General features: G+C 39.5%; 1 protein-coding gene across 1 annotated transcript in view; it reads left to right on the top strand.

Annotated features, from left to right (window-relative positions):
- Positions 1–9540, top strand: part of RPAP3 (RNA polymerase II associated protein 3) — a 42957-nt gene extending 33417 nt beyond the window's left edge. Inside the window, exons 13-17 of the mRNA XM_043563719.1 lie at positions 384–604; positions 1864–2050; positions 2875–2972; positions 3692–3792; positions 6381–9540. Of these exons, the coding sequence (XP_043419654.1) occupies positions 384–604; positions 1864–2050; positions 2875–2972; positions 3692–3792; positions 6381–6466 (693 nt within the window). The 3' untranslated portion in view covers positions 6467–9540. The remainder of the gene's footprint in view (positions 1–383; positions 605–1863; positions 2051–2874; positions 2973–3691; positions 3793–6380) is intronic.
- The last annotated feature ends 6969 nt before the right edge of the window (positions 9541–16509 follow it).

Raw genomic sequence — 16509 nt, 5'->3', positions numbered from 1 at the left:
CCACTGACCACGCAGTGCCCTTCCACATTGCCGTTCATGTGTCCTTTTTCTGTGAAGCCTCCCTTGTTCTCTTAGCATTTTGTACTTCACCTTTTATAACATGCATCCCATTGTCTTGTAATTATGTATAGGAGCATCTCTTCTTTCTCCCATTTAGACTTCCATATGGTAGGGACTGTGCATCTTTTTATTCTTTATATTCTGAGAGTATGACTCCTGTGTGTCTAACCATCAAATTGTTAGTCTGGGAAATTAAAATCCAAGTACCTTCTCAAAATACGTAGACAGTATCAGCTGTAAGAACACTGCAACCTTTTAATTTGTGATCCTAAAATAGAAAACCCTAATATGTTGATTTAAAGAATTGATTTTAATTGTTTTAGAAACCACTCAAGAAGGTTATTATTGAAGAAACTGGTAATTTGATACAGACTATTGATGTGCCAGATACTGCTGCTAATAACATTACTCTGGCAAATGGGATAGCAAGTGCAGGCGCTACAAGTAAGAAAAATTCAAGCCAAGATGACCTTTTGCCCACAAGTGATATTCCAAAAGCAAAAGTACTGAAAATAGAAGAAATCAGTGATACTTCAGTCCGGCCGTGAGTAGAAGAAATACTCTTATTTTATACTCATCTGGAATGGTTATAATTCACTAGAAAGTTGATATTACTGATGAGACTTCTGGTTTGTGCTCATCACCAGAATTCTTTGAACTGCCCAACTTCACATTCTAGTTTTTCTTTTTCATTTGTACTTAACTGTAAGAGAGGGTTCGTTTAATGTGTGATCACTATTCCTATACTATAGTGGGAGAGTTAGAAATAAGAAAGTATCTTGAGCAAATTGATTCTGTGCATTTTTGTTCTAGAACTTCAGTGTATGTATTTCACTTTTTAATTTAGAAAAATCTTTAGTTTCTTTTTTATGAAAATTTTTAATGTTTATTTTTGAGAGAGAGAGAGACTGAGAGTGCACACAAGTGGGGGAGGGGCAGAGAGAGAGGGAGACACAGAGTATGAAGCAGGTTCCAGGCTCTGAGCTGTCAGCACAGAGCCCGATGTGAGGCTCGAATTCACGAACTGTGAGATCATGACCTGAGCCGAAGTCGGACACTTAACTGACTGAGCCACCCGGCACTCCTAAAAATCTTTAATTTTTTAAAAGGAAGCTTCATAAAAAGTGTAGAATTTAGTCATCGTTATTCTAGTCATTAATACATAAGATTATTTGTGGGCTCCTTAAATTATGCTTGGAATTTTAAAATAGTCATATGTATGCTTAATGGTAAGAACATAAAAGATATAGATTAATTAGGTTTATTTTGGGATGTTGAAGCTTTATTCATCCATTCTTGTATTGCCACTCAGCAATCCTATTAAAAGTTTTTTTTTAATGTTGAATTTCAGTGGTTTTATTTAAAGTGATAGTGATAAGTGATTTGAGGAAAACACTAAGTAGGCAGATATTTTTTTTAAAGGAGGAAGCACTTAGTGTCTTGGAGTATCTTTCTTGACACGTGCTAATTCAGATTTCGGAAAGGCTGAGTTGTGAGTGTATGTGATGTAGTAATGTCGTATGTAGAAATGGTGTGCTTTAAAAGGTGACCAGGTTATATTAGCCCTGTAGATGAGAATAGTTGTTATATAGCCAGTATGTGAAAATTTGCAAAAGTATAATCTGTCTTACCAAAAATACAGATATTGACAGCTAAAAGAATTTGCTATGTGCAGAATATAAATAGTTACAATAATATATTAGTAAAGTCAGAAATTAAAAAATCTCTGTTGATGTCTCCTTATATAAGCTTTGACGATTTGTGGTTCTTTTCTAATTGTTTGATGCCTCTGAAATATTTCAGACCCCAAGTCAACCTGAAACAGGATGTATGTCAGTCTTTCAGTGAGAAGACTTCTATACAGATAGACAGAGCACCTGCTCAGTTTATCACTACTGTTCTTCCTCCTGTTCCTGCAAACTCGTTTCAGCTTGAATCTGATTTCAGACAACTTAAAAATTCCCCAGATCTGTTGTATCGGTATGTGAAGGTAAGAAAGAGGAAGCTAGCAGTTCTAGTTAAGTGAAAGGTCAGAGCTGCTTTTGTCACTATATAATAAGAGTACTGTATTTGCTCTTGTATAAGAGGGTTGTAGAGCACTTGCTGAATGCATATATTACCCTGGCCAGACTATTTTAAATATTTGCAACCAGGAAGCCTTTGGAAATAGGTTCTGTGTTAAATTCTGTGGTCTAAAATAACTTAATCTAATTTGAAAAACCATAACCTAAACTTAATTCTTCATTCTTCTTTAACTTCTTTAAGAAGTTAAAATACATTGAGTGCCTTCCATGTGCCCCAAGCAACTGCTTGCAATATTTAGGCAATCATTCTCCTGAAAATGAGCTCTTATTTACTCCCAGAAAAAGAACAAATCTTATGAAATTGACCAAACAATGGATTTTAGCATTGTCTTTCTCAAGTGTGATTACAGTAATAATCCCTTGCAATTTTCCAGAACGCAATTACTTCTAAATACATTGTCTCATGTAATTCTATTTTTTAAACTGTCTGGTTATTTTTATTGCTCCTTGAGAGCACTCTCAAGTTTCCTGTCTCTCTTAAGGGGGTGTACATCTCCATCTCTCTGTTCATGAGATTTTTCTCTGCCTTGAGCAGAGTGATTATCTTACAGTGCCTCTAACTTTTGTTCTATCACAGTTACATTTCACTGTGACCTCATTATTACTCAGTAAGGACTAATGCATAATAGTTATTCTTTACCATATTCACCTAAGCAATTGTTATATACATAATTTGTGATATGTGAATGTTGCCATAATGTAGTTTTTAACTCTTTATATCACTTCCAAGAAAATTGAACCATCCATGTATCCTAAGTTGTTTCAGAAGAATCTAGATCCAGATGTATTCAACCAAATCATTAAAATTCTGCATGACTTTTACATTGAGTAAGTTGAATTTTTTTCCCTTATACTTGCGTATTGTAATGTTATGCTGTTTCTAGTGATTTGGGAAAGTCATTCTCTTGGATTTCATTATTACTACCTTCTGTATAACTAAATCAGCTTTCTAGTAAATTTCAGCATTACAGAAGTTGTAAAAAGGTGAGAAGTGCAAGCAATAAAAAGAAAAATGACTAGGTAGGAGGAAAAAGGACTTAAACATTTTTTTTAAATTTTTTTTTAGCGTTTATTTGTTTTTGAGAGACAGAGAGAGACAGAGCATGAGCACGGGAGGGGCAGAGAGAGGAGGAGACAGAATCTGAAGCATGAAGCATGCTCCAGGCTCTGAGCTGTCAGCACAGAGCCGGATGTGGGGCTCGAACTCACAAACCGTGAGATCATGACCTGAGTCGAAGTCGGACACTTAACTGCCTGAGCCACCCAGGCGCCCCTTAAAAAAACTTTTTTTAAAGAAAGGAAGGTGTAGAAGTGACAGATGTGATAGCAAGTTAATAAAGTCTGTGCTAAGCTTCACATTTAGAAATATTGTAATTTCTTCAGTTGACGATAAATCTCTTCCTTCGGGCACTTAAAATATAGACTGTATCCAGGGAGAAAGATTAATGGAGGTCTTATTTCTATATAATTAGAAATACTGTGTTAGAAAAAAAACAGAATTAAATGAGCTACTTTTAATCATTTGTTTTATATTTGGGTTATTTCAGGAAAGAAGAGCCATCACTCATCTTTGAAATCTTACAGAGACTTTCTGAACTAAAAAGGTTTGATATGGCAGTGATGTTTATGTCAGAACCTGAGAAAAAAAGTAAGTTCTGTGAAGAAAGCTTTTCCAGATCTCTTTATTCTGACATGTTCCTTTATGTTTTCAACAAACAATAGGGAACATGTATTGAATATTTACTATGTATAAGGCGCATACATTTAAATTTAATCACAATTAAGTTAAATTGAATTAAGTGAAATAAAATCTTTTAATCCTGACAACAGCGTTATGAGTTGTAGGTGTGATTATCAGTTCCCTTTTACAAAGGTGGAAACTGAGGCATAGAGAGGTAAGGAACTTGACCAAGGTCACCTAGGTAGGAAGTCAGACCCAGGATTCAACCTTAGGCAGTCTGGCTTTATAGTCTGGACTCTTCTTGAAAATGCATCCGAGCATAACGGTGGCGAGCCTGCTGTCGTGGACCACGTAAAGGGTACCTACCACAGGAGCAGGTAACTGGGCATGAGTGCAAGGAGGTGGGACTCATACTATGAGAGTGATTTTCTTGTGTTTGATTTCAGCTGAATCCTCAAAGAAGCACAGGAGTTGATTAATGAAGAGGGTGGGAAGAGTTTTGACCCAGGGAGTGACGTATGCAGAAGTTCTGAGGCAGGAGAGAGCAGACTGAATTCAGAAACTAAAACAGTACAGTGTAGCTGGATTATGGGGGGGGAAATTGGCAGGTGATGAGCCTGCAGAATTGTATTCCTTATTTATTTCTACATCTTGGTCTTTACCATGAGGTGTCAGCTTAGGGAAACCTGACTAAAATCGAACTGTGTGGGAACTTCAATTACTTAGAGTTTGGGACTTTACTTAAGTTTTAGGAAAAAGAGAAAGGTATTAGAATACAAGAGTACCGGTTGTTTAGTTTTAAAAATAGCAAAAACTGTGTACCATTTTCATATACCTCCTGGACTAAATGTACTTTGGGCTCCTTTTCTTGTTTATGTTTCTCGCAGCAACGTTGAGTCTGAATCACTAAGAAAAATACATTTTACATTGTACTTAGAGAAGTGGACATGTAATTTTACATGAACTTTTTGGGTAGAGTTTAAAAAGTAAAAGACGTTTCTGTTTTAAGTCAAAAATAGCCCCTGAAATTCCTTAAAAAATATTGGCTTCTCTTAATTACTGTTCTAATCTTTTGTACTACTTTTTTTCCTGCTCCACTATACTGACTTTATATCTTTAGATATATCAAGCTAGTAAACTTATTTTGGCCTTCGGCGCTCTGCGTTTGGCCATTGCCTCAGCCTAGAATGTCTTCCCCTTGCCTACTTCTTCACTTCATTCAGTTTTCACGTGAGAATTGCCACCTCAGAGGCACCTTTCCTCAATAGACCTACTCAGAATAACTGCTCCCGTGCCCTCCCTCATCACCTCTGGCTTCTTACCCTGCTTCGCTTTTCTTCATAGTATGTAACTAGCTGAAAATATTTCCTGTATTTGTTTATTATTTTTCTCTCCCTGTTAGAATGAAAGCTCCCTGAGAACAGGATCTTTGTGTACCTTGTTCTCTAGGCCTCAGGGCGTAGAACCGTGCTTAGTGCATAACAGCCTGTCAGTATAAATGCATTGAATAAAGGAGTTTCTTGCTACTGTCATGTGGGAAGTTCAAGTGTATTCAAAGAATGTGAGTTGGTTCCTTAGACTGGCCTACCAATAGTACTGTCTTGGTTGGGTCACCATTGCCAGCCAAGGGGAGCACCAGGGGAGCATCCGCGGAGCACCTGGAATGGCTCCTGGCATGTAACTAAGGATTTAATTAATATTTAGCTGTTGTTATCTGTTGTATCATTAACAACCAGTAGCTGGTTTTAATGTTGAGAAATACATGAACTATAACGAAGTTTTCCAAAGTGTTGAATGTGGGCCATTCAGTGGTATGAAAGGTGATTTTATATGATTTATAGGCAAATTCTGTTTTATTTTTTTAAGTTTATTTTTTTATTTTGAGAGTGAGAGAGCACACAAGCAGGGGAGGGGCAGAGAGAGAGAGAGGGAAAGAGAATCCCAAGCAGTCTCCATAGTGTCAGCATAGAGCCTGACTTAGGGCTAGAACCCACAAACCATGAGATCATGGCCTGAGCTGACATCAAGAGTTAGACGCTTAACAGACTGAGCCACCCAATCGCCCTGTTTTAACTTTTAAGGGTTACATATTTTATGAGATATTATAAAAATGTATCACTCACATGATTTTGTGATGTTATTAGGAAGTTTTAATTTACAGTAGTGATACAGAATTTTCTTTTAAAATAAAATGGTTTCAGTTTGAAAAACAGTTAATTGAAATATTAAGTAACTAAAAGTATACTTATTACACAGGCAAAAGTGTTTAAGGTAGTACAGAATCGGTTAAGTTTAATCTGCAAGTTTAATGTTATTGAGAAAGTAAGGGAATTTTTTTTACAGAATATTCTGGTAAGAAATGTCATTAGTTTCCTGTGTTTTTTTCTCAGATAACCTTTTTAAATATCTGAATTAGAATTTATAAATAATCCTAATGATTATTGCTTTAAAATATGAAGAGTTTTACTTGGCAAATCAGGTTATTGCCTTTAATTTTTGTTTCACTTAGTTTTTAAAAAATGGAGATTAAAATGATTCTTTTCTCTTTTTTTCAGTTGCACGTGTGTTGTTCAATCACATAGACAAATCAGGATTGAAGGATAAGTCTGTTGAAGAACTTAAGAAAAGATATGGTGGCTGATTTCCATTGTTTACTGAAATTATTGTCTTTGACTTTCATATGTAAATTTTTTTTACTGAAAATAAAGTATTTTGCTTTTGAAGAAAATGAAATCATACAGGAAAGGACTATCTGTAGACGTAAGTTAATTATACAGTGAACTGTGACTTAAGTAATGAGAAATGTCCTCAAGTGAACTATTTATAAGTCATTTTCCAGAAATAAAAATACAATGTATACTTATGAAGATCAATATTTTACGTCATTAAAAATTTTAAATCTACATTCTTCAGTACCCCATAATTAAACAGTATTTTTATATTTTCATGTTTTTGTAGCCATGTGACAAGGTTGCTTCGTTAGCATATGAACAAAGTTATATTGGTATAGAGGTTAAGTAGATAAACAGTTTCTATAGTTTTAATATCATTATGCTAGTTAAGTAATATAAAATTATTTAATTGCAGGGTGTATAATTTTAGTATTTATGTTGAAAGGACACTGTTAACCAGACTCTTTGAACAGGTTAATCAAAGAGTCACAGCATCCTTCAGTTTTCATGCTGCAGGTTTTTTTCCTCCTGATACCCACATTTATGTCTTCTAAAGGCAGACAGTTATCTAAAGTAAAGTGTAAGAATTTTAAAAACTAAGAATGTTTAAAGTTGTAATTAGCATGGAGCTTGCGTGTGTGTTTGCGTGTAAGTGTGGTGTCTGTAAAGCTTCTGAAAGCAAGGCTGGTATTCTACTCATCCTTGTTTTACATACTACCTGGCACAGTCCTTTGCACATAATAAAGCACTCAATTGGTATTTACACAATTTAATTCAGTTTTACCATAGGAATCAACTTTAGTAAATGTTTAAAATAGCACCCTAGCAAATTTTGGGCATACTGTAAATGTTAAAACTAAGTTAATTTTAGAGGCCATCAGGTTGTTAAAATATTAGGTCACCATTCTGTAGCTGTTATCAGCATCAGTAAGACAAATTTAGGACTTTTATTTTATACTGTTGGTTATTTTGTTACATCGTACATATGCTTAAAATTGCTTGAGTAATAATCGTACTGTGTTTACAAAGATAATTTCCCAGTTCATGGTATGCATTATTAAAATGATCATAATTTGTGTAGTTTCCGTATTTTACAATACACTTAGGATAGAGCTCGTTAGTGTTACGCATTGCTAAGTGTATTCTATTTTGGCCTATGGAAAGGCAATGAAATTGAGCCTTTTATGTATAGCTTACACATAAGCTACAAGTATTGAATTTTGAATGACTTTAATGATTTTGATGTACAGAAGTGCATTCCAAAGGCAAAAATGTTCTTTATTTTCTTGAGTGATCCTTAGAAAAGGCTTACAAACTAGTTAGGGCAGGTAGTGTGATTGCCTTTTTTCTTAGGTTTTTAATTTTAATTACAACGTAGTTAACATACTGTTTAACATACTGTATAACATAGTATAGTGTTCTATTAGTTTCAGGTATAGAACAGTGAGTCAGCACTTCCATACATCACCCTGTGCTTATCACAAGTGTCATCCTTAATCCCCATTCCCTATTTCACCCATCCCTCCATCCACTTTTCCTCTGATAATCATCAATTTGTTCTCTATAGTTAAGAGTCTGTTTCTTGGTTTGTCTCTCTCATTTTCCTTTGCTCATTTAGTTTAAGTTCCACCTATGAGTGAGATTATATGGTACTTACCTTTCTCTGACTGACTTCACTTAGCATTATACTCCCTAGCTCCATCCATGTTGTTGCAAATGGCAAGATTTCATTCTTTTTTTATGGCTGAATAATACTCTATTTTATATATACACCACATCTTCTCTATCCATTCATCTATCGATAGGTGATTGCCATTTTTAACACAAGAAAAGGAGATTTACAGGGTAAATGGTTCCATGATTTCAGAGCTAAAAAATAGCAGAACAGGTTCAGAATATAGTGTCTTCTATTTGTAACCTACAGCTATTTGAACTAGTCCAACCTGGAATATTTATTTTGCATTACTTCTGTACAGACTGTGGACTGACTGAAGTATGGATCCCAAAATTTACTTTAGAGTTTGTATTAGTTTTAATGTTAGCCTGTTTTTCCCCAGAGAAGATTTCATGTAGTGGTTAAGACAAAGGTTTGGAATCAGACTTCTCATATTTGTATTCTGGCTTCATTCTTCTGGCTTTAGGGCCTTGGACCAATCACTTTGCTTTGCTTTGGTTTCCTGAGCTGTGGAATGGACATACTAGTAGTTTCTACCTCATTGGGTGACCGTGAGGATTAAAGGAGTGGACACATTTGTGTTTGGAACGGAGTCCAGATATATAGCAAGCACTTTAGGTTACTATTGTTATTATTATTATAGTTACCCTCATTTCCTGAAAGTTGTTGGAATAAAGTATAGTCTTTAGGGAATGTCTTATTGTTGCCTTACTGCAAAATAGCACAGTGGTAAAGAGAGTCATTTTGTATTCCGAGTGTACATCCTATTTGCACTTAAATTGCTTGTGACTTCAGACACATTGCTCAACCTTCCTAAGCCTCAGTTTCTCCTTACATAAAATTAGAAAAATAGTAAGTGCCTCCTTCAAAGATTCTTGGAAAGATAAATGTGCTGATACATATAAGCATTTAATACAGTGCCTGTCATATAGTGCTTAGTTATTTTTGTTAATAATAGTAATATCACTAATTGACATTAAAACACAAAAGCAGAACTTCCCAAGTGATTTCTTTCTAAAAATCTAGTTCTTCACTGTTAATAATATCTCCTTACTTGATAGCAACATTTAAATCATAATCTTGCATTATTGACAGAAATACCACGCCTACCATTTATTGACTTCCTCCCAGTCTTTTTATTTGCATTAATTTCAACAAATGGGTACAGTGTACCCAAGTCCCTACCATTTCAATAATTTATGTTAATGCGTTTGAGAAAGATTTTACTCCCAACCTACAAATCTATTATTTGTGTCAAGAGAAAGCATTTCTGAATACAATACCAAAGCTCAGTTTACCTTTTTATAATTTCTTAATGTTTGATATTTGTCAGAATTCTGTTTAACATTAAAATATTTAATGTTAATTGAACTATTGTTTGACTGATTCATTCATTCATTCATTCATTCAACAAGTATTTATTGAGTACACATCTAATGCCAGGCGCTAGTAGGCACTGGAAATACAAAATGAACAAACTAAAAATGGGTTTTGCCTTCACAAAGCTTAAAAGGGTGTGGGGGATAAAATAAACAGTATGACAGCTGTTATGACAGGTTATACGAGGGGGTCATGGGAAACAGCAGGAACAGATGCAAAATACGAGCCCTGTTTGACAAACTTCAATTTGGAGCATGGAGTGGGAGCTAGACAGCGGTAAGAAATGAAGCGGGAGAAGAAAGCCGGGCCAAGATCATAAGAGACGTGGACTTTCCCGTGAGCGAACTGGGAAACCAGGGAGGATTCATGTAGAGGAGTGGCCGTCAGGTTTGTATCTTACAAAGTTTCCTTTGGCTGCTGTGGGAAGCACAGTTGCATGGGAACTCTGGAGTCAGGGCAACTTGTCAGACTTTTTGGGTGATGAAGGTAAGAGATGGTGAGTACTAGCCATAAGGAGAGAGAGAAGTGGTAAGAATGGAGAAATATTTAGGAAGTAGAATAGATGAGACCTGGCTCTGGATCCAGGGCCTCCACATGAAGCGCGTCACTCCAGCGAGCGCCCGTTCGCACCGACTGCCTAGGGAATGGCACCCCTGGACGTACTGTGAATGCTTCCTGTCGGTGCAGCCTTCTGATCCTGTTGTGGAACGAGTATTGGGGTGAGAGGTCGAGAAGCAGAAGGAAGCATTGAGGACCATGCCCAGTTTTCCCCCCAGAGAGTGGTGGTTTCATTCGCAGAAATAGAGACCACAGAGGGTGACACAGGAATGGAGGGGACTAAGCACTGGGGAAAACCAGACACAGCTTCTACCCTCAGGTGACTCTCAGTGTAGCTAGGGAGTCCAAAAAACTGGCAGTTAACAGTACGGTGCTACGTCTCCTTTCTTCTGGGGCTGCGACTTGATGTGGCGCGGATGGCAGGTATTTTGTGACGGCTCGTTTTTACAGAGGTAGTGAAATCTTGTTTTCATGCTTTTAAAAATCCGAAATGGTATGGAAAGTAGACTTCAGGAGCGTCTGCTTTTGAAAAAGGTGTGAGAGATTCAGTTTCTTCTGAAGTAAGTTATGAAGCAGGTCACATTAAAAAGTAAGGCAAAATTTTGGGGCACCCGGGTGGCTGTTGGTTAAGCATCTGACTTCGGCTCAGGTCATGATCTCATGGTTCGTGAGTTAGAGCCCTGCATCGGGCTCTGTGCTGACAGCTCAGAGCCTGGAGCCTGCTTTGGATTCTGTGTCTCCCTCTCTGCCCCTTCCTTGCTCACGCTCTGTCTCTCAAAAATAAATGTTAAAAAGAAAATTAAAAAATAAAGCAAAATTTCTAATTCACTGGAGAATCACACTATTCACAACTTTTTCCAGAATAGTTACTTGAAAGGGAGAAGAGTGAAGCTATACATGGTACAGGTTATTTCAAAATCACTTTGATTATGTTTTGTCAAATAATTTGGGGCAACAATAGGACTTGATTAGCAATTCTTTTTAACATGATTGTTTTGAATTCTATAAAGGTTTGAAAATTCAATTATTTCCCTCTCAAGTGAGGATGGAAAGCGTCTGTCTACATTAGCCCTAAGAGCAGCCTTTCTAACGAGATGGATCATTTGTTTTATATAGCAGGCCATGTGCACTGCTGATTCTAACCTGTTCGTGAGGGGCCGAATTCTACATCTCTCTTCTGAAAACAGCTGCTCCTGAAGTCGGAGCACCTCAAGTATCTGGAAATAATCCTTCATTGGCTGATGCTTACAGTGGCATTTGAAATTAAGTAAAAAAGATCTCTGGGTAATTTTATCCAATAAATGTTCATCTATATTTCTCTTAGAATATCCATATCTAATAACAGAAAGACAAGACGTACACACACACCCTGCCATCAACAGAAACACAGCTTGTGTGTGTACACAGCCCTTCCCTGGTGCCACACTGAACTTCCACTCTGGAGGGGACCATGGGTAGCAGTGCGGGGTGGTGGTGGTGTTGGGGGGTGGGGTGGGCTTGGTCTGGGTGCCTCTGGGCCCTCCCTGTCCCGGGACACGGGGCTGTGGGTAGCAGATCTAAGAAGATACTCTTTGAGTTTTTGTTGATCTGTCTGACTGCAACCAGCCAGTCCAACGTGGGAGGTAGGACACCATCGATTTATGGAATCAGTACTGTGCCTTTACAGCGACTGGTGCTGTGTTGATGGCGGCAAAGCAAGCAGGACTGTGTGTCATGAAAGACTCAGCAGTGGAGGGACTTGACTGGTGATTCTGGAGCTGGAGATAACGGGGATAGGCAGGGAAGGCTGTGTGAGGAAGTCCGAGTGCCTGGAAGGGCATAGAGGATCTGGTTCGCTAGAAGAGAGGTGACCCTAGCTGCCAGGGGTTACGGATGGACAACAAAGTGGCAGCATGGAAACCACTGTGACAGTTTCTGAATGGGGCAGCAAAGCCCAGTCCTGTTCCCTCAGGAGATCCCTTGGGGGAGAACCGTGAGTAGTAGAGTTGTCCTCTGGTGCGTCTCCTGGAGGCTCTTGTATTTTCACATGACATTGTAGCATTTAAACTTCACACTTTTCAAATACCAGCCGGAGGGGTCAGAGAAAAAAAATCAAAGGAAACAGTCATACAATCCACGCGGATGGAACTACAAATTTAGGCCTCATTAGGATCCTTCTTTTGGTTTATCATCTCTTCAGGGAATAGCATAAATGAGGAAGTCCTGTCTGAGTTCTGTTTCAATCTACTTTACTGCTTGCCTTGCCGACTGACATTTAAAATCACCAAAGCGAATGAACACATTGAAGATGACGCTGAGGCTGAGAGTCGGGAGAACAGTAGTTTCATAAAACTAGGGCATCCTTTGGGAGATGTGGGACCGAAGAACAGGATAAAATGAGATTAATAGAGATTGGGTAGAGACAGGAAGAAATATTGAAAAATATGTAAAGATGTCATCAATAATAGAAGATTCTCAGTTGCTAGTAAGTTACTGAAATCTGTCAAATGCTTTTCTGACCTGGTCTGCCTCTCTTTTAGTAATGAGTCTCTCACCACACAAGCTTGCTTCCTCCCTCAGCATGGAGACTGACTTGCATAGAGCAGAGCAGAGTAGGCACTCGATGAACACTTCACTGATTGAAAGGTGAGTAAAGCTCAAGACAGTTGTCGCTGAGTCCTGTCCACCAACACCAGGCGGAAGCAATTGTAAATTAATTTGATCTTACAAAAGGAGAATTTTAAAAGCAGCCATTCTATAGCCAGAGTAGTGGAAACACACAAGGGCAGATGACTCAGTCATTCTATTGATCAGGTACCAGAATGGAATTTGCAGTACCATTCAGAATACATCTGGAACTCTGTCTCAAAGAATCAGGGCCATAGTAGAAAGTGGGTTATTTATTTATTTTATTTATTTGTTTTTTTAATGTATGTTAGAGTGCGAGCAAGGGAGAGGCAGAGAGAGGGAGACACAGAATCCAAAGCCGACTCCAGGCTCTGCGCTGTCAACATAGTGGGGCTCGAACTCATGCCCTGTGAGATCATGATGAGCTGAAGTCGGACGCTTAACTGAGCCACCCAGGCGCCCTGAAGGTAGAGTTTGTATCATACGTGCTCTGGTGCTGCATGGCATTCAGTTGCTCCTTTGTGACCCTTGAAACTATCCAGTGAGATATATAGGGCAGCTGTTAGGTTAAATTACTTGCCCAAAGTCGTGTGAATTGCGACATAACTCAAAACTCTGTGGTGGTTCTAGAAACTTCAATCAGGTCCCCACTCATGGAATCCAGTAATGATCTTATGACTCAACTTGTAGCACCACAAACCATTGAGTGGTGGCTCAGTGGGAACTAGAGTTAGTCTGCATATCAGTGGGATTATAGACATGTAATGTGATTTCTTTCAAGGGATGGTTTCCAAAGCACCTTACTTGGCACATAAAATGAAGTTAATATTTGCTGAATAACTGAATGAATGAATGAAGCGCTATGGAATAAGATGAAGCTTCCAGGCGAATAGCCTTTTAATTGGCTCAAAGCACTTGCCTGAACACTAAAGACCTTTCATCATCAATGAGGCTTATTTTAATTCTGTTTCGCAGGATTGTGTTCAGAGAACTTCACCCCTCCCCCAATGTTCTTTGAATTTTAAATGAATGCGGAAAGGGAATAGGAAGTTTGATTCTCATGTGGAACTCTCTTATTGGTCATAACAATTCAAAAGGCTTAGTGATAATGTTACCAGCCATTTATATGCATTCTGTTGTGTGTGCGGTAGCACTGTACCCGGGGCTTTGCACATACTATCTCCGTCCTAGGAACAGGCTCAGAAAGAAGTTGTTCTGGGAAGCTGGGAGTTGAACAGAGGTTAGTCTGACTTAAGACACTCATACTCTTCCTTCCACACTTTAGTCACTGCCAAGCTCTCTCCCCAATAACACAGAAGTAGGGTGACTGGAGACACAGGCTGGCAGCTGGCATTTCTTTGGTATCACTGCCACCCACTGCATCTTCAGAAAATAGCGCATGCATGACAGACAGCATGCTGATAGGAATCCAAATGAGAGTGAATTTTAATTTCTCAGCAAGATGTTGGCTCTTCAGCGTCTGTAGAAATCTCCTCGCACTTTTAGCAAACGCGAAGGTCTAACCTTTGATGGTGTTGTTCCGTATTGAAACCTGGGAGGAGGATATGGGGAAGGGACAGAGTGTGGCCAAGAGTTTGTTAAGTCTGGTCCTGCGTGAGTTCTTCAGTTCATCTTGTTGACTAACAGGTCCTGCAGACCTCCTCTGTGCCGGGCATCAGGGTGGTTGGCTTCGGGAGCTGGCACACGGGAAAGGGTATTGTTAGTGTTTGTTTGAGCCCCGTTATGAGCCATTGGATTCACTCTGTCTTGGCCAAAGTCATCTGACATCCCTGGATGTGTTCACACAGGGAGGCTGTGAGGTCACTGGGCAAATGTCCAGCCAGGGAGCACACATCAAAGTCAGTGCCCAGCTGTGGCTACATCAGAGGCTCCATCTTTCCACGCCAAGCAGAATCCCTTTTTCCACAGCGTCACAAGATCTTTCTAGGGACTAGGAGGGTGTGCGTGGGGGTATTCTTCCTCCCTTCAGTACTTTAGTACCTGGGACCGGGATCTAAAATAAAAATAGACTGGACTTTGAAGAGGTCACAAAATGCAGTTAGAAATGAGTGTGTAGAAATGGTCTGTCCTTCTTTGGGACAGAGGAGAGAGGAGCGTGTGTGTGCATGTGTATGTGCGGTGGGAAATGGCTAAGGGTCTGTATATGATATTCAGGTCTGTTTTAGTTACTGGCCATCTGTTTCTCTTCTACTTTCTTTGCTTCCCATTTTCCATCATCAAGAAATTGTTTTGATTTTTGCTTTACGGAGTCCATTTAAGTAATAAAATATGGTGATTTGGGTGTTTCTCACTGGGATAATTTCAATGTGCATGTTCCCATAACATCAGAGCAAAAACTATGATAACTATGAAGTCAAGGCAGATCCAGGATTATGGTAAACTGGTGCATTTGTCATGGCAAAGAGCCAAGTTGGGAACAAGATGTTGTCATAGTTTTGTGGTCATTGGTTCGATATCCTGAAGATTATGCCATGTTCAGTCCTCTTTTCTACTCCTTGAACCAAGCCTTTTGTGAGTGCTTAAACATCCTTGAATTCTCTGTGATTGGTCACTGCTCATTGGGCAGAAATTAGCTTATTAGGATGGCAAAAGGACCAAAGGGAAGGACTCATCCATTTACTGCCTAGCAATAAAGTGATGTGCCAGGCTGTTTCTCCAGCTGAAGTTGCTACTGACCTGATTTTAGCCCTAAAAGCCTGTAATTTGAGGCCCAGGGCAGTATTATCTCTAGAGTCTAACAGTGGTAGAAACTCCGCTCGGTTATAGGCTCAGTCGTGTCCTCAGCCCTGGGCCTGGATTAGGCGGCCACCGAGAAGTGCCAGAGGGCCCCTTGCCAAGTACATCTCCCCACTGGCTTGCTGCAGTGCCTGAAAAACCTATTCCAGACCTCTTGGAGACAAACAGTTTTACCTTGGCCCGGGCATTATAATTTGAAAGAGCTAATTGGCCCATTAACAGAGATGATTTTATCTCATAAAATCCATACCACCCTCAGGTCTTGGAGAGGATGATGCTAAAAGGATCCAAAGGCAGACTTGGGAGGCCAAAGCCAGGGTGAGATTCCAAGTAATCCAGAAGTGTAGGGAGTGACCTAACTAGGGCAACTGGAGAAGGAGAACAGGAAGGCAAATGGACCCTGTCTACCTTCCACAGGCTCAAAGTTTTTGCCTGAGTGGGGCCTGGAGACACTGAGGTCCTAGGCTCACAGCCTTGATGTAAGTATCCATGGGTCTCCAGGGTGAGTGTTCTCCTGGGTCAGTTCAGTGTTAGGTACTCTGGTTATTGTTACTCCAGCAAACACTAGAGCAAGGTGGTGGGAGGGAAGATTCAGTAGGATGCTGTAAGTGGCTCCCATCTACCTTCAGCCCTATTGCAAACCAAATAGCAAGGCCATCTGAAGCCCTCACACGGCAGAATCCAGATTCAAATAGATTTCTGTAACTCACCAGGAGAACTTCAAGGGCTCCAGCTCTAGTGGGTCATCCATTTCTTTGGTTTTCCCCAGACATAGCCTGAGCCTCCTACTTGTGTCCCTGGAAGACATCATCTTCCGTTGGGTCCCAGAAACACCCACCCTGGAGTGTTTACACGTGCACAAATCCCTCCTGACTGCTCCTTGTCAGCAGCTTCTATGGACAGCTGAGGCAGACTTTCTGGCCATGGCCACCCTGTGACAACTTCTTCTGGCTTCTGCACCTCCCAAAGCCTGCTCAACCCAAAGCGTGGGCACAGACCTCTCTGTTAGCCTCCCAAACACAGGGGATACTAGAA

The sequence above is a fragment of the Prionailurus bengalensis genome, chromosome B4, assembly GCF_016509475.1.
Source record: "Prionailurus bengalensis isolate Pbe53 chromosome B4, Fcat_Pben_1.1_paternal_pri, whole genome shotgun sequence".
NCBI lineage: Eukaryota > Metazoa > Chordata > Mammalia > Carnivora > Felidae > Prionailurus > Prionailurus bengalensis.
The sequence above is the reverse complement of the archived record's forward strand: the minus strand, read 5'-3'. Positions and strand labels throughout refer to the sequence as shown.